This window comes from Bos javanicus, chromosome 9 (genome assembly GCF_032452875.1).
Source record: "Bos javanicus breed banteng chromosome 9, ARS-OSU_banteng_1.0, whole genome shotgun sequence".
Taxonomy (NCBI): Eukaryota; Metazoa; Chordata; class Mammalia; order Artiodactyla; family Bovidae; genus Bos; species Bos javanicus.
Window position 1 is genome coordinate 31721916 of NC_083876.1, and position 22842 is coordinate 31744757.

Genomic DNA, 22842 nt, shown 5'->3' on the forward strand with positions numbered 1-22842 from the left:
TGCCAGCCTTCTTGCCGCCTCTCCCGCCCGCCTCGTGCCTCAGGGGCCCCGGCTACCTCCCAGCCCCCGGCCGGGCCCCCGCGAGGCTGCGCTTCCCGTAAATTCCCCTCCCGGCACGGCCCCCCTCCCCGCCTCGGCTCCTCCCCCGGGGGGCCCTGAGCGGCGCGTGATTGGCCCGGTCGCGCCGTCACTCTCCGGCCGCGTCACCGCCCTCGTTTCCGACCGCCCCGAGACCGGCAGTGGTGTTAGTGCTCGCGGGGCCGCGGTGGAGGGTGTCGCGCTGCCCTGCTCGCTCCGACTCGCCCGCGGGTCGGCGCGCTAGCCCAGCCGCGCGGTGCTCGGGGCTGCGGGGAGGCACGCTCAGACGCCACCTGGGAAGCGGAGAGACAGCTGGTCCCAGCTTCGGGATGAGGAGCAGGCGAAGTTGACGAGTCCCCCACCGCTACCCCTGCTGCGCCTCTTCCGCGCTGCCCTCTGCAAGGAGGTGACCGCGCGCGGCCCTGCTCCAGGTGTGCGCGGGACACCCCGCCCCCGAGACCCGCCAACTTCACCCCTAAGTCCAAAGAGTGGGCTCTGAGGGCGGTGCCGGCAGCCGGACTCCGGACTCCGTGCCGGGGGAGCTGTCCTGGAGGCTCTCGCGGCCGTCGGAGGGTGGAGACCGGTGGAAACTTTATCACCATCCTTCTTAATTACTGTGTTTTTACTGTTTCTCTCCCCGCAGGGGCTGCAGCGAGAGGTCTGTCGCGCGCGCGTTGTTTGCCAAAGGAGCCGCCTCAGGGAGAAGACCCTGAGGGGAGTTGTCTCCCCGGGGGATACCTGCAGCCCGGGCGGGGGATTTGGGCGGCCTGGATGCCCAGGACGCAGCCCCGCGGCCGCTGACGCCCGGCGGCGGCGAAGTTTGGCTGCTGAGCGGCGCGGCGCGAGGCCACTGGACAGCGGGCAACCCGGCGGCCGGGGCGGCGGGCGCGATGCCCGTGGGGGGCCTGTTGCCGCTCTTCAGTAGTCCGGCGGGCGGCGGCCTGGGCGGGGGGCTCGGCGGCGGCGGCGGCGGCAGCAGCGGCAGGAAGGGGTCGGGCCCCGCCGCCTTCCGCCTGACGGAGAAGTTCGTGCTGCTGTTGGTGTTCAGCGCCTTCATCACACTCTGCTTCGGGGCGATCTTCTTCCTGCCCGACTCTTCCAAGCTGCTCAGCGGGGTCCTGTTCCACTCCAGCCCCGCCCTGCAGCCGGCCGCCGACCACAAGCCCGGACCCGGGGCGCGCGCCGAGGACGCGGCGGAGGGGCGCGCCCGGCGCGGCGAGGACGACGCTCCGGGGGACCCCGCGGCCTCCCTAGAGGACAACTTGGCCAGGATCCGCGAAAACCACGAGCGGGCTCTGAGGGAAGCCAAGGAGACCCTGCAGAAGCTGCCCGAGGAGATCCAGAGAGACATCCTGATGGAGAAGGAGAAGGTGGCCCAGGACCAGCTGAGTAACAGGGCGGGGTTCAGAAGGCTGCCCCCAGTGTACTTAGCGCCCGTGAATACAATCGGGGCGATTGACCGGGAACCCGCCGACGCCGCCATCCGCGAGAAAAGGGAAAAGATCAAAGAGGTGAGTGCACCCAGCTAGAAATCCCTCCAGACCCGCGGTGTTTTTCTGGGAGAAATGACAGACCTTTGAAACTCTTAACTGTGTGATATTACAGTGTTGGGGGTGGGGGGCGGAGGGCATGTCTGTAACATTAGTGTGGGGAGTAAGGGAGGTTTTCCACTTACACCAGATGCAGTGTCAAAGGCTCTTTCACTTCCCTTTTATTGTCAAAGTAGATGTGACCAATTAGGATCTGAGGTTGAATCCCGTTGTTTTTAACTTGCATGCTCGAGTGAGCATAAACCACACGAAGTAGGTATTTAATACATGGGCAGATCCTGTGCAAACTTCCTCTTCCACTGGCCAATACGTAGTTAATCGTCCCTGAAAACAGCAACAGTGAAGGTCCCAAACAGCCTTCTAATAAAGCTTGGACGTGGGTTTGGAATGAAGCTTGAATGTAAACGCAAAGCATCGATCACGCATCACAGAAATGTTCCAACAGCAAGCCAGCCCAGCCCGCGTTCAGTCACGTGGCCCCATTCCGCCAGGTGTACTTACAGACTATAAAGGTGAAACTTGAGAACTTGTTATCATAGGGGGCACACTGTTGTTTACTTTTCACAAAATGAAAAAAAAAAAAAAAATGTAAAAAGCCAGCCTACTGCTTCTTGCATTTCTAGTGTAGCTAGAAAAAGAGTATTCCATGTGATGCAACAGGTTTTCCTCCACAGCAGCACAATGATGACAGACTTAATCTCGAGCAAACATGGACTTTGTTAAGTCTTTCCTAATTTCTTTCCTGTAATTTTCGGTTGGAACTTGAAACATGGTCAGTTTGTGCTTAGCTTGAAGCTGAAGAGGACCTTAAAAATCGTTTCAGACTATCATTTTAAAAATGAACGTTGAAGGGCCCAGAGCCCCAGAACCAGTTAGTGACTGAGTCAGGACTTGAAGCCCAGACTTCTTGCAACCAGGCTGTCTGTGGACAAGCCTCCTTTCTCAGCTGCTCTTCCTTGTGAAACTATACCATTCTGGATTTTTGCACAATCCAACGACTGTAGGAACCATGTTAAAAGCATGTTACCCCAAATTTTGATTCCAATTTCTGAAATACACTATGAATTTTCATTTTTTTAAGTTTCACAGGGTTTGAAAATAAATGCTGTGTTTTGACATTGGACCAGGCACTCAGGAAAGGAAGCTTCCTGATTCCGCATCCCCCCCCCCACCCCCATTTAAAGAGCATAAAAAGAGTTTTGAGGTTGTGAAGAGGTACTTAGCTGAAGTGGCTGCAAATTGGAGGTAGCTTGATCATTGTAGAATTTGTGATTTTAATATGATGACCCAATGAATTTGGTTAAGCTGTAATTGAGCAAGTTAAGGTGGATTTGGGTCCCTTTCAGTTTACCCTAGGCAAGCTGCCTGCAGTCATCCCTCCTGTACCATATAGCCCATCAGCCTTTGAACTATGAGACCTTTCCTCAGGCCTAGAACCTTCCCAGACTTGGGGAAGTGGGTTGTACTCCCTGTGACAACTTCTATCTAGCAGTTTTCCTTCTCCATGAAACTCTTCTCCGACTCTCCAGGAAGATGGAAAAAAGCTCTGCTTTCACCAGTCATCTCCCTCTCCTTTTCATCTCTCAGCCTCCTTGAAAATATCCCACCAAAACCCATAGATAAATTAGCCCCAAATCTGTATCTGCTTATGTTTTCCTTAAGTTTGAAGTGGTGTAATTCACATTTCATGCCTCTGAATTCCTATGAACTGACAGTGTAGATCACAATTGTCCCAGGATATTATTTTAAATATTATAGATCCATGGATGTGAAAAAGCTATTGGTACCGATTAGTATTGAGTAAAAGTGCATTTAGACCAGAAGCACTGGGACAGTAGCAGTCAATTCAGGACAGAATATTAACAGTATGTGTTCCTCACGAATCTGTTGCTATTAGATCCACCGTTATATTTGTCTGTAGATCAAAAGGTCTTAATTAACCATGTAAAGGAAATTTATGTAGCTTTCTGTATCAGTGTGATGCTAACATCTTTGTACCTGGATGTTTTGAAACTGCCCAGTCTTGCATAAAGTGGTGGAACTAAATGGATTCTTTAAAATTTCATGTTGCCCTGAGAACCAAGCGGGGTAGGGAGGTGGGGGTAGAAAGCCAGCATGATTAGCTTCAGTATTTAGTCAAAGACTAATGGGAAGAAATGGATTATGGTTTTTCATCAGATTAGTTCAGGCAGATGTGTTTGTTTGTAAACCAAAAAAAAAGGTTAACTGATACTATTATAAAACTATGCTGTAAACATTCAGTTTTAGAGAGGGAAGAGTGGTTGCCCATTATGAATGGACTTCAACTTGATACATTTAGATTCAGTTTCAGGTACCATGTATGCCTTGTCATGAACCAATGGATCTTTGCCTTGATCTTGATTTTTATTGTTCCTGTTTTTTCTAGTGATTTTTATTTACTTAGGTTCTCTATCATACCTGGAGGTACTAACAGTGTTATAGGTAAAATTTAGAAAGTATTGATATAAGCAAGTCTTCTAACATATTGGGAGCTTGGACTATAATTTCTGAGCCAAACTTTCATATTGTAAATTTAGTTTAAAAACAGCCAGTGCTTTTTTTTGCCAACGCAGTTGTGTTACTGGTATTGTGGTAAATTTTTTAAAAATTTGTGTTAAGGGGAAACAGTCTTTAATTTCAGGATGTTTATTGCCTAGCACCCTTCACAAAAAGTGCTAGCTACATGCTTTCTAGTACTAACTGGATGGATGATAAATATTTGTCATAAAACTTAAAACTGAAATTAAGACATCCCCCCACCCCATGAAAACTTCGTAAATAAATCAACTCTGGGACTTCCATGAAATTTATAATATATACATAGTACGTATTCCCACGAGGCTGATCTTTTTAAAATTGTGCTCAAGTTGCCCTTAACTTTAAAAAGCAAATGAAGCACAGAAGTGAAAGAACACCATGGAATTTTTAGAAAAATACTAATTTCTTTTTCTACCCCAACATTTTTTAAAGTCAGGAAGCTTTTAGGGGGAGTTTACCCAAAGCATCTATACTATCCTTTAGAATTAGAACCTTAATCCTAATTTAGAGGATGAACTTTCCCCCCATTTTTGTGTAATTATGGGGAGGGTTTCTGAGTAATAGGGCCTGAAGACAGTCAAACCATCAATGTGATCCCTCCCTTCTTAGACTGGAACCCCCTCCAGTCTAAATGGGATGGTAGTGGAGAGGCTGACAGCCAGGTTTGGGTCTATCAAGCACGGTTTTAGGACCAGGTAACTGTTGGGTCACAGTTTTCTTTCTAGGTTTCTCAAAACAGGCCTTAGTTTTTAATTCCAGAACTGTTACATAATTAAAAGTTGAAAGCAAATTTTCGTATTGATAGCTAATGGTGAGGATATATTTTTATGCCTGACACACTAGCCTTAGGTTGTGCATGAGTCTATAATTTATGTTAACTACTGACAATTAACTTTTATTAAAAATCAGACATAGGAATAATCTACCTTGACATATTAAAACAAGACATTTTTATTTTGAAACTTATTTGTATGAGTAGTAGTGTGGAAAATAATATTTGCAAAATAATAAAGGCCACAATTTGAAGACCTGACTCTGAAGGAGCTTGGATGCCCTTGGGTTACCTTGCCTGTTCAGCTCACCAAGTTCTGAAACACACCAGACATTGAACAGGAGCAAATGCAAGATTTTCCCACTCTTAGGACCTTCCTCAGAGCAGGTAGCGGAGAAGACAACGGCACCCCACTCCAGTACTCTTGCCTGGAAAATCCCATGGATGGAGGAGCCTGGTGGGCTGCAGTCCATGGGGTTTTGAAGAGTCGGACACGACTGAGTGACTTCACTTTCACTTTTCACTTTCATGCATTGGAGAAGGAAATGGCAACCCACTCCAGTGTTCTTGCCTGGAGAATCCCAGGGACAGGGGAGCCTGGTCTATGGGGTTGCCATCTATGGGGTTGCCATCTATGGGGTTGCACAGAGTCGAACACAACCGAAGCGACTTAGCAGCAGCAGCAGCAGAGCAGGTAGGTCATGGAGCATTTGTAAAAATTTCTCTCTTTAACAAGTAAATGAATAAATTCAAGATTTCAGCAGTGTAAGTATTAGAGTAGATGCTGAGTGTTGAACATTAATATATGTACAAAAGCAGGAAAAGATTGTTAATGGATAATCAGTTATGCTCAGCTTAATTTTCTGTAAGCTACTGATAATTTGTTTGGGAGGAGTATTTTTCTCTTACTGGGTAACTTAACATTCATATAAAGGAGCTCTATATAAGATCTAGAACCTAGTTAATTCAGTGGAAAAGAGGTTAAAAAAATGCATTTTCAAGTAAATGCATCTTTATTTCTTAAGTGAGCTAATAAACCACTTTGAGAAATTTGTGTTGATGATTCACGTTTGTAAAAAGTGTCTTTGGATGAGTAACTTTGTTGGACTTCAGCAGCTTAGTTAACTTATTTGTATTAAATTATATAATAAGCTATGGTAATACAAATTCATTATCAGAGCGAGTTTAAAGCATGGGTCTAAAGGTCAGACAGGAGGAAACCCATCAGGTCAGTATGAGTGATGAGGCCTATATATACATGGGTAGATCAGCACTGCATAGGACCCTTATATCTTATAACCCAGTAGAGGACCTGTGGCCTTTTAAGTCCTTTATAACCTACAAAACCACAAAAATGTGTTTGTCAAAGGTGAGTTTTGGTTGGTCACAATAAGAGTAGCTCCCCTGCTGGGCTCCGTGGATACCATGACATGCCTTTCCCCTAAGGAGACAGAATGATAAAGGAGAAGCCAGTGTTTGGTATTTTAAGAAAGAGATTCTTTCTTTGGGGAAACTAAGTCTTGACTTTTCCCTCAATATTCTTTGTCTTGTGTAGTATTAAATAATTGCACTACCTCTAGTCCCCCACACTTTACTACTAAATATGTTTAAAGGTCCTTCAAACAAGTCTGCCAAATTTTTTCCTATTACCAAAAAATGCTATAAAAATAACTCTGATTTTTGAAAGTAAACATGGAGTTCAGTTCAGTCACTCAGTTGTGTCAGACTCTTTGTGACCCCATGGACGCCAGGCTTCCCTGTCCATCACCAACTCCCACAGACTTGCTCAAACTCATGTCCATCGAGTCAGTGATGCCATCCAACCATCTCATCTTCTTTCATCCCCTTCTCCTCCTGCCTTCAATCTTTCCCATGTGCTCTAAGCCATAAAATATTGTATCTGAATGAGACTTTAAAGATAGCTACAATAAAGGCAGCTGAGACACAAAAATTGCCCTGAAAATCATTTTGCTAGTTAGTTAGTGGTAGAGTTGAGCATGGAAGTCCAGTCCTGGGTGAACGTTGTTCGTTATCCAGACATGACTTGCCTCCTAAGTAAAATGTCAAGGAGGTGTATAAATTGACTCTCATATTCATTATTTGCAGACACTAATGTCAAGTAACTGCAAAACATGTACAATCCTGTAGTACTAAAACTTTGGTCTCATATGAATTATGTTAACTATTATAATTTAAAAAAAGATCTTACTAGGGGCATGGTTAAGAAGGCCTCTTCGTTTTAAAGCCATCCTGGGAATTTTGATGACATCTTTTTCTCCTTATGAAAATACCTGCAGGGAAACAGAGGCATTAGTAATTACTCAATTGGGCATTCTTTACAAAGAGAGCTGGGGGAGAAATTAAAAAAAAAAGAGGAAAAGGGTGTACCAGTGTGGGAGAGTTCTTTCAAACCATAAATGTAGGTGCTGTTTTGACAATGCGCAATGCATAACAGAAGAATTGAAAGTTAACCTGAAGAAGTATATATTTTTTCTTTTCTAAATTGTGAAAGTATGATAACACATTTGCAGGAGACTTGGAAAATAAAGAGCAATTATATGTAGTTCCACTATGTATTATAATTATTTCTAAAAGTAGATAAATTAAGATTTTTAGTTGGAGTTTCAGTTTCAAACTCTCAAAAATTAATAGAATGGATAGACAGAAAATTAGAAGGATATAGTAGATCTGAAAAAGCACTATGAATCAATTCAATGTAATTAAGATTTATATAATTTTCACACAACAGAGTGCAAATTCTATTCTAGTTCCCATAGACTATAAACCTGGAGACACTGGGACATATCCAGGGACATAAAACAAGATGCAAAATTTTCATGGTCTAAAGATATTGAAATCATAGAGTCTGTTCTCTTATCACTATGGAATTATGTTAGAAATCAGTATTGAAAGATATTTGAAAATAACCCACATATTTTCATGTGCAATGTGACAGTTACCAAGAACGATCTTTACTTAGCCATTGAAAGCTTCAATAAAGTTATAAGACTGAAAAAACGAAAAGGGTGATTGCAGAGAAAAAAGGATTTAAATGAGAGGATCAAAGGATCAAAATGAGAAATTAACATAAAAAATACTTAACCCCATGTGTTTGGAAATTAAATGTTTATTTTTAAATAAGTGTATCAAAGAAACCATAACAAGGGAAATTAAGAAAATATTTGTGACAGAATAAAAATGAAAAGAGAAGTTATCAGAATTTGTTGCATGAGGCTGAAGCTGCTCAATACAACTAAATGCAATATGGAATCTTGTATAAGGTATGAAAACAAATAATGGACACTAACATAAAGTTTTTTGATATTTGAACAAAATCTTCACTTTATAATACAATGTGATACAATAATACTGTATCACATGTTACTTTCCTGGTTTTTTCTTTTTGCAACATAGTATTTCTTTATATTCTCAGAATTGGATTAGAAGTTTCAAGCCTCATTCAAAAAAAATTTTTTTTTAAATCACCAAGATAATAAGCTTTCTAGACTATTAGCAGTGATACTAGATGCCAGAATAAATGGAACTATATCAAAGTTTTGAGTGAATATAAATTAGAAATCTAACACTCTGTTCATAGTCAAACAAGTAGAATCAAAATGTAAACTTTTTAGCAAGGCAAACATCTGTAATTTTCTAAAATATATTGTGCATGCTATTTATGTACATATATGTATACAAAAGATTTCTGTTACACTTGATGAAGGCTTGAGAAAGAACAACAAAAAAGAGAGATGGAGAAATTGGAAAACATAAACAAAATAGGAGCACTGAATGTGAAATAGAAAAAAATGAAACAAACTAGGTAGTACTAAAAGATAATCATATAGTCCAGTAGTTTTAAACATGGCTGTTCATTAGAATCAGGTCTGGAGCTTTGAAGAAAAAAACAATACCTGTGCATTTGTATTTTTCAGAATATTCCAAGATAATTCTAATGTGCATCTGGATTTAAAAAAGCAATTACAGGTTTTTCTCTTAAATGATAGTTTTGGGGATAATAGAATTTTACTGATTTCTGTTGATATGGTCTTCCTGGGTGGCGCTGGTGATAAAGAATCTGCCTGCCAGTGCAGAAGATGCAAGAGACGTGGATTCGATCCCTGATTCAGGAAGATCTCCTGGAGGAGAAAATGGCAACCTGCTCCAGTATTCTTGCCTGGAAAATTCCATGGACAGAGGAGGTTGGCAGGCTACAGTTTATAGAGTCACAAAAAGTGGGGCATGAGTGAGCAACTGAGCACACAGTCATGAGACAGTGGTATTAAATGAATAATAATTACGTAATCACAATAGTGTGATGGGACCAGATGCCATGATCTTAGTTTTCTGAATGTTGAGCTTTAAGCCAACTTTTTCACTCTCCTCTTTCACTTTCATCAAGAGGCTTTTTAGTTCCTCTTCACTTTCTGCCATAAGGGTGTTGCCATCTGCATATCTGAGGTGATTGATATTTCTCCTGGCAATCTTGATTCCAGCTTGTGCTTCTTCCAGCCCAGCATTTCTCATGATGTACTCTGCATATAAGTTGAATAAGCAATATACAATATACAACCTGATGTACTCCTTTTCCTATTTGGAAACAGTCTGTTGTTCTGTGTCCAGTTCTAACTGTTGTTTCCTGACCTGCATATAGGTTTCTCAAGAGGCAGGTCAGGTAGTCTGGTATTCCCATCTCTTAAAGAATTTTCCACACTTTATTGTGATCCACACAGTCAAAGGCTTTGGCGTAGTCAATAAAGCAGAAATAGATGTTTTTTTGGAACTCTCTTGCTTTTTCCATGATCCAGCGGATGTTGGCAATTTGGTCTCTGGTTCCTCTGCCTTTTCTACGTCCAGTTTGAACATCTGGAAGTTCACAGTTCATGTATTGCTGAAGCCTGGCTTGGAGAATTTTGAGCATTACTAGCATGTGAGATGAGTGCAATTGTGCGGTAGTTTGAGCATTCTTTGGCATTGCCTTTCTTTGGGATTGGAATGAAAACTGACCTTTTCCAGTCCTGTGGCCACTGCTGAGTTTTCCAAATTTGCTGGCATATTGAGTGCAGCATTTTCACAGCATCATCTTTCAGGATTTGAAAGAGCTCAACTGGAATTCCATCATCTCCACTAGCTTTGTTTGTAGTGATGCTTTCTAAGGCCCACTTGACTTCACATTCCAGGATGTCTGGCTCTAGGTGAGGGATCACACCATCGTGATTATCTGGGTTGTAAGATCTTTTTTGTACAGTTCTTCTGTGTATTCTTGCCACCTCTTCTTAATATCTTCTGCTTCTGTTAGGTCCATACCATTTCTGTCCTGTGTCAAGCCCATCTTTGCAGTCCATTCTAAAGGAGATCAGTCCTGGGTGTTCTTTGGAAGGACTGATGCTAAAGCTGAAACTCCAATACTTTGGCCACCTCATGGGAAGAGTTGACTCATTGGAAAAGACTCTGATGCTGGGAGGGATTGGGGGCAGGAGGAGAAGGGGACGACAGAGGATGAGATGGCTGGATGGCATCACCAACTCGACGGACGTGAGTTTGGGTGAACTCTGGAGTTAGTGATGGACAGGGAGGCCTCGCATGCTGCAGTTCATGGGGTCGAAAAGAGTTGGACACGACTGAGCGAGTGAACTGAACTGAACTGAATCACAATAGTAAAAGATGTTTATCAGTTTTCACAATCAATAGCCAGACCAAAAAAAAAAAAAAAAAGATAATTACAGTTGCAAGCCATAGTGGAAACATGATTAACCTAACAATATAAAATAATTACATACAATTTGTGGGGTTCATCTACCCAGCCAGTCTATGTCTTTTGGTTGGTACATTGAATCCATTTACATTTAAGGTAATTATCGATATATATGATCCTATTAGCATTTTATTAATTGTTTGGGGTTTATTTTTTGTATGTCTTTTCCTTCTCTGTGTTTCCTGCCTAGAGAAGTTCCTTTAGCATTCATTGTAAAGCTGGTTTGGTGGTGCTTAATTCTCTTAGCTTTCACTTGTGTCTAAAGCTTTTGATTTCTCCATCAGATCTGAATCAGAGTCTTGCTGGGTAGAGTATTCTTGGTTGTAGGTTCTTCCCTTTCATCAATTTCAATATATCATGCCATTCCCTGACAGAGTATATATTTTTTAAAGTAGACGTATATTTAATAGTAGCACTTGTCTATGGGATTCATGAAGTATGACAAAAATGACTCGCAGGTATAGAGAAGAAACTCGCAGACTCGCAGGTATAGAGAACAAAGTAGTGGTTACCAGTGATGAGAGGGAAGGGGGAGGGGATAGGGAATGAAGAGATGCAAGGTATTAGGTATGAAATAAGCTGCAAGGAGATACTGTGCAACATGAGGAATATAACCAATATTTTATAATAACAATACATGGAGTATAACCTTTAAGAATTATGAATCACTATATTGTTCACTTGTAAGTTATATAATTTTGCACATTAACTATACTTACCTTTAAAAAACAGCAAATAGACATACATTTAAAAAGCACCAATCTGGGGTCTCTTCGTTATAGGAGCACACAGTTCTCTTCACCCAAGAAGGTCCTGGAGATTCTCCAGGTGCTTTTACGTGCCCCTGCTACATTCATTTGTAGCAACATGGTATGGTGAGAAGGGCTAGTTTTGGAGTCAGACAAGTTGGGCCTGAATCTGGCTTTTACCAGGTATTAGTTGTTGTGACCTTAAGCTAGTTGCTTAATCTGTCAGAGCTTCAGTTTTCTCATTTGTAAAATGGCAGTAATAATTAAGTACGCACTTTCTTGGATCAGAAAGCTTAAATGTGAGCATCCACACAAAGCACTTAAAATGGTATTACTATTATACATGGGTTTCCCAGGTGGCACCAGTGGTAAAGAGCTCGCCTGCCAGTGCAGGAGACATTAGAGACTCGGGTTCCATCCCTGGGTCAGGAAAATCCCCTGGAATAGGAAATGGCAACCCACTCTACTATTCTTGACTGGGAAGTCCCATGGACAGAGGAGCCTGGAAAGCTACGGTCCATGGGGTTACAAAGAGTCAGACATGACTGAAGTGACTTAGCACACATTATTATAAAACACAGGGAGTGTATAATAAATGTTGCTTGCTGTTATTACTGTTAGTAGTCACTACCTGAAGCCATCAAGCCAAGATTACATTGTTTGAGATACGGTTTAATGCATCAGGAAAGTGGGTAATGATGTTTCCAAAAGTTATCAAAAACAAAGTTCAAAATAGGTTTGCTTAAAGGGTACACTTCCAATTCAGGATGATCTTTCAGACAGCTATGATTTTACTGTGCTACTGTCAACTCTGATTTTCTCACCTTCTTGCCAAATCCAAAAAACTTTCGGTATCCTTAAAAATTGCATACTTTTTCAGCTTCTGTACTTCAGAATATGTGTGAAAGAATTCATTTGTCTCTTTCTCACAGTCTCATGTGCTTGTTCCTGAAGTACCGTCTTCTCAGAATGAGCACAGTTCTTGAGTTGCCTCCTTAAGCCTTGAAATTGTTCTCCAAGATAGAGAAGAAGAGGGATTAAGTAAAATGCATTTTAACCTGTTTTGTCTTTGGAGGAATATTTTTAAGAAGTACAAAGAAAATTATTTTAGATTTAGCAAAAATGTATGTAATTATGATCAGTTCTATAATCAGAGCTCAATGTGTTGTTACCTGGTAGTCTAAATTCGCATAAATCAGGTCTAGTTTGTAACTCAACAGATCGTGGCCTTTTTGAGAGCTTTGAATTTAGATTTATTAAGGTATCCAGCCCAGAAGGACCTCGGAGATCCTGAAGCCCATACTCATTTTACATATGAAAAATAGGGTTCTGTGAGCCCTGAGCTCTTGAGATTCCCCAAGTGTGTTTACTATATAGAGCTGGGAACTGCCTCTTAAGTTCTCAGGCCGGCTCCGCCCGCGATACTTGACTCTAATGAGAACATATGCTCTGGAGGCTGGCTGGCCTGGCCCTCCCTCCTCTTCAGCCCTAAATAGCAGGCTGGCAGCTAGAAACCCCACTGAGAGTATCCTAGAAGGAGATGGAAGATCTTTGCTTGGTGAGGCATTCCCTGAGAAAGCAATCCTGGCTAGTTCCTTTGCTCTGCAGAATGCAGAGGCGCTGCCCCACCTCCACTGAGTCCTGATAAAGACTTCTGTGATCATTAGGTACTTGAAAGAAAACCAAATGAGATTAAGGCTTAAGAGCATTTAGAAGTCACAGCCCTCATTTCTGTCATGAATAGTCTGGCAGTTGCTTTAGGCACATTAGAGCCCAGCAGACCTGCAGATAATCCAGACTAGAGATAATGAAATTAAAGAGCCCATGTAGCCTTTGTATTTGCTTGACTTTTGTAACTATCAGTAAAATGCCACCCTCACTTCCTTTTTAAAAACTGTTAGTGTCTTAATCTCCCTCCCTCTTAAGCTTAGCAGCAACCTGGTCCCTTATTTGCTCTGATACACTCCGGTTCCCCTTGTTCCGCATCCTTCCATACGATGATACTCAGGCATACTGTATTAACGTTTATTTGCATTTTTTCATGTAATTATTAGTCGGTCTCCCATTCGACTGTCCTGTCTCCAGTCTCTAGTATGAAGGTGCTTAGTATGAGAGGGGGCCTGTAAAGGGAGGGGATTAAAAATGTGGTCAAGGGCGCCAAGCTCTGCAGGGGTCCTCTGTCCATGAAATTCTTCAGGCAAGAATACTGGAGTGGGTTGCCATTCCCTTCTCCAGGGGATCTTCCCAACCCAGGTATCAAACCTGATCTCCTGCATTGCAGGCAGATTCTTTACCATCTGAGCCACCAAGGAAGCTCAATAATACAGCACACTATACCCTAAAACAACCTTTGTTGCAACGCTGGTGGGGATACCTGTTTGCCTAGGCCAGGAGTTTATGAGAGAAGGTGCAGAGAATAATGATGGACCTGTGAATAACTGGTTGAGACATGAACTTGGGCCATCCAGAGACCGTGAGCTATTGCTGGTATCTTCGTACCTGTCAAATCCTTCTTCATGGAAAGGTCTTTGTAAAGTCCTATGAAGAGCACTTGTTTCTTTTAAAGGATGAGAGGATTCAGACATAGGAGGCCAGGACTCGTGGCTCACACTCGGGATGGCCATGTCCACCTTCTCTGAGCTGATGTTCGGGGCAAGATTAACTCTAGTTCCTCTTTCACAAGAATATGTGCTGCAACTGCTAAAAGATTGCATTTCCTCACTGTCTGTCTGTCTGTTAGGCCACAAGACAAAAGGACAGATCTGTGGAATGATGAAGGCAGCATAGTGTATATACCTGGTCTCAAAAATCTCATTCCCAGCTGCCTGAAATTTCACCATCACTGCCTCCCTTTCAATCATGTATTATTTCTTAAAGGCTCCTGTTAAAACGATATCACTAAATTTGCCCAGCAGAAATTATTATTCTTTGAGGTTTATCTTAGCAAGAGTGAGAATGGGTTTGTAAAACAAGCAAGTATCTTCCATTGTGTTATTTCATTGTAAAGTAATACTAGCTTAGGAAAGAACATTTTGATAGTACATAGGAGTAGAAAAAAGGTGGGCGGGGGGGAATTCTTCATAGTTCAATCATTCAGTCCCAAGCAATGTCAACACTTTTCACCCCAGCATATTAGTTATTTTTTCTCACAATTAAAACCACACTATGGATACATATTTTTTTAATTTTTCTTTTAAAGTATCATTTTATGATAGCATAATATATGAAATAGAAGCATCAAGTTTATTTAACCCTCCCCTGGGACCTGAACATTTAGATTATTTCCAGTTTTTTGTTTTTATCTTAGGCTGAGATAAACATCTTTGTCTGTTAAGATTCCAGCTGATTTTTCATTGCCCTCACCCCATAACTAGGATTTTTAATCTTAAGTTTCTAATAGGGGAAATGAATAGGTCAAAGAATCTTAGTACATTTTGAGGGGTGATTTTTCTTATACTTCCATGTAATGAACCTGGTCTTGACTCTTTTTGATTTTCGTGGGTGATGAAACAGTCTCGCGTGTGTTTAATTTACCCTTCTTTCAGCAGCACTTTTCCCTGTGTTGGTTCACTAGTTGGATTTCCTTATTATGAAATGTACAGGACAAGGAAGTTTTTAAAGGAGCAGGGTTGGGAATGAAGACAGCTTGGAGACCTAAGAAGTGGGACATCAAAGAAGATGGATCTAACAAGCCAGCTAGAAGGAGGCAGTGTCTTGAAAGGCAGTAGACAGCATTTTATTTAAAAAAACAACAACAAAATTTGCTTCTTTCCTGGGCTGGATCCCTAGAATTAAAAGTACTCTTTACTGATATGAGTATCTGCCAAGCACACTAGAACAGCCCACTTTCGGTCAGCCAAGACCCAGCCAGCCAACTCCCATTGGCTCATCTTCACTGTTATCGTTGGGTTTTTGCATCAGATATTTGAGGAAGATGCTGGGGAAAGAGAGAGTGAATCTTCTATTTTAGAATTCATGAGGATGGCTTCCTAATATTTTAAGATCATAATTGAAGCTCAAAAATAATCCAGATAGAACTTCAGAAGTGACTTTTTCCCCCCAGTGGTTCCAGAAGATGGCAAGTCTTACAAAGCTGAATTCTTACAGAAGAAAAATTAACCAAAGGGAAATTGTTGATAAAATTTCAAAGCAACACACATTTTTATGTTTGAAGGAGCAGGCTGATCTTTTGTATATTAGAGGCCTTTGGTGACTTAAGTAGGATAAATCCGCATTTTGTCTAAGGTATTTTGTTTTAGAATAAAAGCAAAGCATGATTATGAAGTTTAGGCTTTGGGTTTTTTCTTTCTTATTTTTGGCAAATTTCTTTAAATAAATGTGTTTTTAGCCATGCTTTTTTGATATAGTGAGGAGCTGCACATCTCAAAATGTATTTGTACTCTAACCTTGATTAGTTCATAAAAGTCTTCCAAATGCCAGAACTGTTTAAATTTCACTTTGAGTTAACATGGTGAATAATGATGGATATAAACATACTGTATTATTTTTATAAATTGTGGTTTGAGATGATAGTAATTTTAGACTGTTTTGGATGCTGTTCTCTGAAACGTGTTATTTTTGTAGTCAACTAGCAATGTGGAGTGTTATAATGTATCTAGTCAACTGCAAGTTTTCATCCCATGATTAGAACTACAGGTTTTCATCTCATGATTAGAACTGCAAGTTTTCATCTCATGATTAGAAGTGCTTCAGCAGTCCATGTTGTGATTTTAAGAGTTAGCCTGAGTCAGCAATTCTGTAAGGCATTCTTAGTAAGTTTATGTAGTAAAAAATGTATTTTATAATTGATGTGCATTTAATACATAGTATATATTCACTCATATTAAGTACTCCGTTATTCTTCATTATTTAATCCTCCTAGGGCCTGGTGGGCTGCCGTCTATGGGGTTGCACAGAGTTGGACACGACTGAAGCGACGCAGCAGCAGCAGGGGCTTAGTTAGGCTTCCAAGGTGGCACAGTGGTAAAGACGCTGCCTGCCAATGCAGGAAACACAGGTTCTATCCCTGGGTCGGAAAGTTCCTACGCAGTAGGAAATTGTAACCTACTCCAGTATTCTTGCATGAAAAATCCCATGGACAGAGGAGCCTGGCGGGCTACAGCCCACAGGGTCACAAAGAGTTGGATATGACTGAGCAACTGAGCAGGCACACAGGCAGGGCTCGCTTAACTTAAAATGTGTGATGAAGAGAAAAAAAAGCAGGTGGGGTGGGAGGGGTGCAATTGGAGGAGCATAAAGAAATGAAGATGATTTATTAACTACTGTGGAAAAGCTGCTTTAGCAGTTAGGGTGAATAAAAATTATGATTTATTAAGTGTTCTATTAGTAATAAGATACCACAGAGGTTGGAAATACTCCTGTTTTCACTTACTCTGAGAGTGCAGAGTCTGTGATGTTGGCTGTTCATAGTCATGAATCTGCAGCAGGACTGTCGTGTTGAGAGCAGGACAAAGTGCTTCCCTGAATTCATCCACCTGAGCAGCTAGCCCTGGGCCTCACCCATAATAGAACCAGTAAATATGTGTTAAATGAATACACCTTTTTAAACAAGCGTACCAGGAGGCGTTGCTTCCCTAGTGGCCTGCTGGTAAAGAATCCATCTGCCAGTGAAGGAGATGCAGGTTTGATCCCTGGGTCAGGAGGATCCCCTGGAGGAGGAAATGGCAACTCACTCCAGTATTCTTGCCTGGGGAATTCCACGGACAGAGGAGCCTGGTGGGCTAGAGCCCACAGGGTCCCAGAGAGTCGGATACGACTTAGTGACTAAACAGCAGCAACCAAGAGGGGTTACGTATGCTACGTGTGACACCCGCCCCTGTTTAAGCATGTATTCCAAAAGTCGTGTCCTTGCCTCTTTGGAACCTTTGCTACCTGTTCTCAGGGACTACAGGCCATTGTCTGGAGGAGAGATGTGATATTTTATAACAGTCAAAAGTCATACAGAAGCAGGTCTAAATATGGGAAACACCTTTTCTAGTTTTAAAGTTTTTAGAATGATTTATAAAATGAAAAGCTGTATTCATTTTCTTATATGACTTGTAACTGGCTGTGAAGGAGGTTCAAAAAAAAATCTTTTAAGCAGATGTAACATCACTGAAATAAATGTAGATATTCATAAGATTCTTTTGAAGGTCAACACTTGAATATAAAAAGTTCTCTTTTGCTTAAAAGTTAATCTACTTTATATTTACAACCCAGCATTTTGTTTTTCAGGTCTGTGATTTTTAAATTAGGTAATCCTTGTTCATTTGTGTTCTTTATTATCTAAAGTTGTGGACTACATTTAATAAGAGTTGTCATTTTTCTTACATTTCAATTTTATACATGTTACACCCTAATAAAGTTGTTGTGGATTTTTTTCCCCTATCTCTGCAAAAAATTTTGAGAGACAATGGTGTTTTTATAAATAGTGCCTACAATATCACATTGAAATGAAAAGTCACGGGTTAGATATCATTTCCTCTAGAAAAGTTAGAGTTTAATAAAACTTTCTCTGTAAGAGGTGTAGTATTTTGAGAAAGAACCTTACTCTTTTGTTTCTCAGTTTAATGTTATATCTCCTGAAAAGTGTTATCTCATATAAATAATTGCATGGTAGAGGCTTTGTGAATTTCATGAATTTGTACATGGTCGGTTTTCCAATTCATTCTGCATATTAGATTCATCCTTCAAAAATATCCCTTCCCTCATGTTGCCCAACTCAGAGGTTTTAGTGGGCTTCATTTCCTATGAAGCACTGATTCAAACTTTAGACAGCTTAAAGTCACCTGGAAAGCACATTAGCACTCAGATTGCAAGTTGCTGCTTCCAAAATTTTTAATTCACTAGATCTGGTTAGGCCACACAGAATTTGCATTTTTAACATATTCTTGTGGGTGATGCTGATACTTCTGGTTCCTTGACTAAAGTTTAAAAAACATTGTTCTAGCTGGCATTCATTATCTTCTACAAATCTAGCTCCGTTTGCTGGAGTCACATCCCTTAAATTAGGAAGGATTCTGTGTTTGCTGAAAAGCAAAACTTGCATAGTTACTGTCTCCAAACCACACCCTGTTTTATCCTTCTCAAATGGAGTGTCTTTTCGTTTTCTCAGATTCTGTGCCACCATGGAGCTCTCTCTCATTCCCAACTTTTACTGGTCTCTGCTATCTCCAGAATCACATGGCTTTGATTGTTTCTGTCATTGACCTGGGTGTTGCTAATTTCATGGGCTTGGTTATCTTCCAACTAGAGTCTAAACTCCTCCTCTGTATGGAGACACCTTTTTTTAGACACCTATGAGGTTCATGGCCCAGAATTTAACAGTGGAAGACAGTGTGTCTTAAATATAACCAAAATGAGAAACAAGTATATCACCAAAATTCTTTACAATCTACTCAGATGGTGAGGCATGATGGCAGAGTAGAAACCCTTCTGAGCTTCCCTTTCCACATGTGAAATGGAAATGGCTGGTCGTTCCCTTTTGCAGATTTCTTCTAAGAATTAAAGTAGAAGATGAATCTCTACATGATTCCTGGTACATAGCGTTAGTCAATAATAGTATTTACTGGCAAGTAGGGATTGATTCAAGGAATGGGTTGAGAAAAGAGGTTGTTGGTGAGAATTGGTTTTGAGAAGTCCCTTCCAGGAAAGTAAAGGAAGCTTGAACTGCAGTATTGCCCTGTTAATCCATAGCTTGTATTTTCTGTTGTTACCTCCCTTTTTAGATGGTATTGCCTTTTAAAATCCTTGCTTCCTGTGGTGGGAAAGAAAGCATTCTTTTCCTCTTTTCAGTTGTTATCTCACAGAACTGATACTCATCTTAGGAAAACCAGGGAGAGGGCGTCCATTCATCAGTGGCCAGTTACCTCTGGTTCCTGGTCTGGTGCCGCACAAACACTCAGATTTGCAGGGAGGAAAAAAGGCAGAGGAGAAGAATGAAATCTAAAATGCCTTAAGGGCATAGAAGGAAATGTTTTGTGAGCCGAAGAAGCTGAAAATGTTTCATTCAGAGATAGCTACGGGTATAAATTTAGCTGAATAATTAGGCATATGGTGCTTTCATTTAGAAAGTATCTACACCCTGTGTGATAAGATTCGTTGATTATTAGAGCTGCTGCAGCTTTAACTACATCAGCAGCAGAGATTCCTAGAGCATTTAAAACAAGAATTGAAGAGTGAAATGGAAAACGAAATTAATAACTTGTTCCTGGTTAGTTTTAATCTGCTCTTTATTAACTTTGTAGTTTATGCCTGGAGGATTAGATTTGGAAACAGAACACCAACTAGTGTTCTTAAAGTTTACTTTTTTTTATTGGAACATTATATTAAAGACTTTCCGAAGAATGTTTTGGCTGAATTTAGTTTTAACGTAAGCGGTGATATCTAAATTCTAATGATTCAACCTAAAACAATAGAAAACTTTTGATCCATGATATCTATAAGTTTTTTTTTAATGTTAGATTTTCAAAGCAGAATTTGTTTAATAAAAACAATTAAGAAGTAAAGGTATGCTTGTTTGCCATGAGTTTATTTACTCTACTTTTTTTTCTAGCTTTCCTTTTTTCATGCCACCCCCACCCCCTAGGCCATCTGTTTTTCCCTATCTTAGAATTTAAACCTGTTTGCCATTGGTAGAAAGGAAAATAGGAAAAGTTAAAATCAAGAGGCATTTGCATTGCCCATGCCTTGTCAAATGCTTCTAAAATTGAAAACCAATAGATAATCCTAGTTTTATAAATAGGAAAGAGTCCTATTCCAAGATATAACATGGTATGATAAGCTTAAATACAGAAGTTTAAGAACAACTGCCCTTAGTGGAGTAGGGAAGAGAGGCGCTATTCATATCTTTCTTTCTTAATGCTTTTTAAATACAGTTTCACTAGAATATGCCTGTAAATCTGGGTTTCTGTGTATGTGTTTCTGTGGTTGTAGTTCTCCACCCACCTGTGATCTGGAGAATTACACTCTAGGTTTTTGTAAGGTACAGGCACTAGAATTTGGGCATTTAGAAGGGACTTCTGTGGGGACTAGGAAGAAGTTTGATAAACTGTAATACCAGGATGAGTTAACTAGTTGCAGATTCCTTATCAGGAAAACTACTGTCTGCATGTATGTGTTTTTGATAAGTGAAGGTTTTGACCTAAATCCCCTACTTTGACTTTGATGTGGGAATACACTTTTAGGATTTTAGGGCTAACTACACCATACAAGTACTCAGGTATTAGTTTTAGCTGTCTAAATTGAGCTTAACATTGCTGTGTTTTCCTGTCATTCTTTTTACCCGCGCTGTTAATCGTCAGCCATCCTTTTTTGTTTTCTCTTGGAGAAGTGGTGCTGATGACGCAGAAGCAGAGGGTAGCACAAACAGTATTACACATATTACATGTCACATTACTAGTGTCCTTAATAATCCGGAAGTGACTGTGCTTATCAGCCAGGTCCAAGGAGCACTCTGCCTTCCTGGAACCTTAAAAAGTGAATTCCAGACGTTAGCACTGCACGCAGACAGATCACCTTTTCCCTGACCTGCCGGCATTCGCTGCTAGGTTTTAGAATTCCTGAGGGAGAAAGCTGTCCGGTTACATGATTGGTTAACATATTTGTGGGTCTTTGGCTCTCAATGGAATTGCTTGGAAGCTATCTCAGGAAGGAATGCCTTTGATTGATGATGCCACATCATGCTACTGCTACTGCTAAGTCACTTCAGTCGTGTCCGACTCTGTGCGACCCCATAGACGGCAGCCCACCAGGCTCTACCGTCCCTGGGATTCTCCAGGCAAGAACACTGGAGTGGGTTGCCATTTCCTTCTCCAATGCATGAAAGGGAAAAGTGAAAGTGAAGTTGCTCAGTCGTGGCTGACTCTTCGTGACCCCATGGACTGCAGCCTACCAGGCTCCTCCGTCCATGGGATTTTCCAGGCAAGAGTTCTGGAGTGGGTTGCCATTGCCTTCTCCACATCATAGTGTTGCTCAAATTTTCTAAAACACTGGAGGATTTTTGCAGACAGCACTTTCAGGAGCTAATGGGAAAGTGATAAACTAAACTGGCATGGAGGGAAGGTTCTTCCTCTACTTCCAGGTAGATTACAGCACCTGTACCTCACCTGGAGTATCCTGTCTTCACAAACCCCAGGGGCACACCACACATTAGTGATCCTAAAAGAGAGTGTCTGTATATAATGCACTCTGGTTTTCTGTCCTCAAATAACAAGACCCCAAGTTAGCTATTTCTTTATTAAACCAAATTTTGCCTTAATCCTGGAGGAGGAAATGGCAACCCACTCCAGTATTCTTGCCTGGAAAATTCCACGGACAGAGGAGCCTGGAAGGCTACAAAAAGTCCATGGGGCCACAAAAGAGTCGGACACGACTAACACTCTGCCTTAATATTTAAAATGAGAATTTTTTTTTTTAATTGCTTAGTTGACTCAAACCTTAACTATTAGTTTGCAGGTTTGTTGTTGTTGTTGTTGGGTCACTCAGTCGTGTCCGACTCTTTGTGACCCCATGGACTGCAGTGTGCCAGGCTTCCCTGTCCTTCACCATCTCCTGGAGTTTGCTCAAACTCATGTCCATTGAGTCAGTGATGCCATCCAACCATCTCGTCCTCTGTCATCCCCTTCTCCTCCTGCCTCAATCTTTCCCAGCAATCTTTCTTACTTAGGAAAGACCCTGATGTATAAAACTGAACAGTGTGAAAAGGAATGTTTTCCTTATGAATAGCAACAACAACTGTAACACACCTGATAATTTTCACTTTTTCTCTAAAATTGTAATGGCAGTCAAGACTAAATATTTAATAAAAAATACAGCTTCTCAGTTATACTCTAAAAGATGCTCCCTTCTTTCTCCCAATAGAATGCATGTGTTAACTTTCCTTGTTCTGAGAACAGTCTCTCCTTAAGTGATTTTCTGTGTAGCTTGATCTATATATAATTAAAACAACCAGTAACTAGATTTTTACAGTCTTCATCTTTGTGTAGATTGTCTCTCCTTTATCTGCGATTTTAATTCTAGAGTGGTGAGATGAAAGTAAATTACATGATACCATTTGTGGAGTATTTACTTCTTATTAGGCACAGTGCTAACCACTTTCCATGCATAAACTCATTTAATTCTCAGAACAGCCCCTGTGAGTTCAGTATTATTTTCCCAGTTTTAGATACAGGAAGTTGAGGGAGACAAGGTCAAGCAGGTTGCCCAGGGTTACAGAGCTCTTGGGTCCTTACCTGGCATTGGACGTGGCTCATCTGGCCATCCTGGCACACGTCCCACTCTCACTGTGCTCGCCACAGTCAGTGCCCCTCAGCCTCCCCAGCCCGACCCCTATACCTTGAGACCCTTGAGGATCTTACCCACCTGGACTGAAGCCCTGGA

General features: G+C 41.2%; 1 protein-coding gene across 1 annotated transcript in view; it reads left to right on the forward strand.

The window, feature by feature from the left end:
* Nucleotides 1–419: 419 nt before the first annotated feature.
* Nucleotides 420–22842, forward strand: part of MAN1A1 (mannosidase alpha class 1A member 1) — a 173536-nt gene continuing 151113 nt past the window's right edge. The window contains exons 1-2 of the mRNA XM_061427451.1: nt 420–509; nt 722–1589. Of these exons, the coding sequence (XP_061283435.1) occupies nt 969–1589 (621 nt within the window). The 5' untranslated portion in view covers nt 420–509; nt 722–968. The remainder of the gene's footprint in view (nt 510–721; nt 1590–22842) is intronic.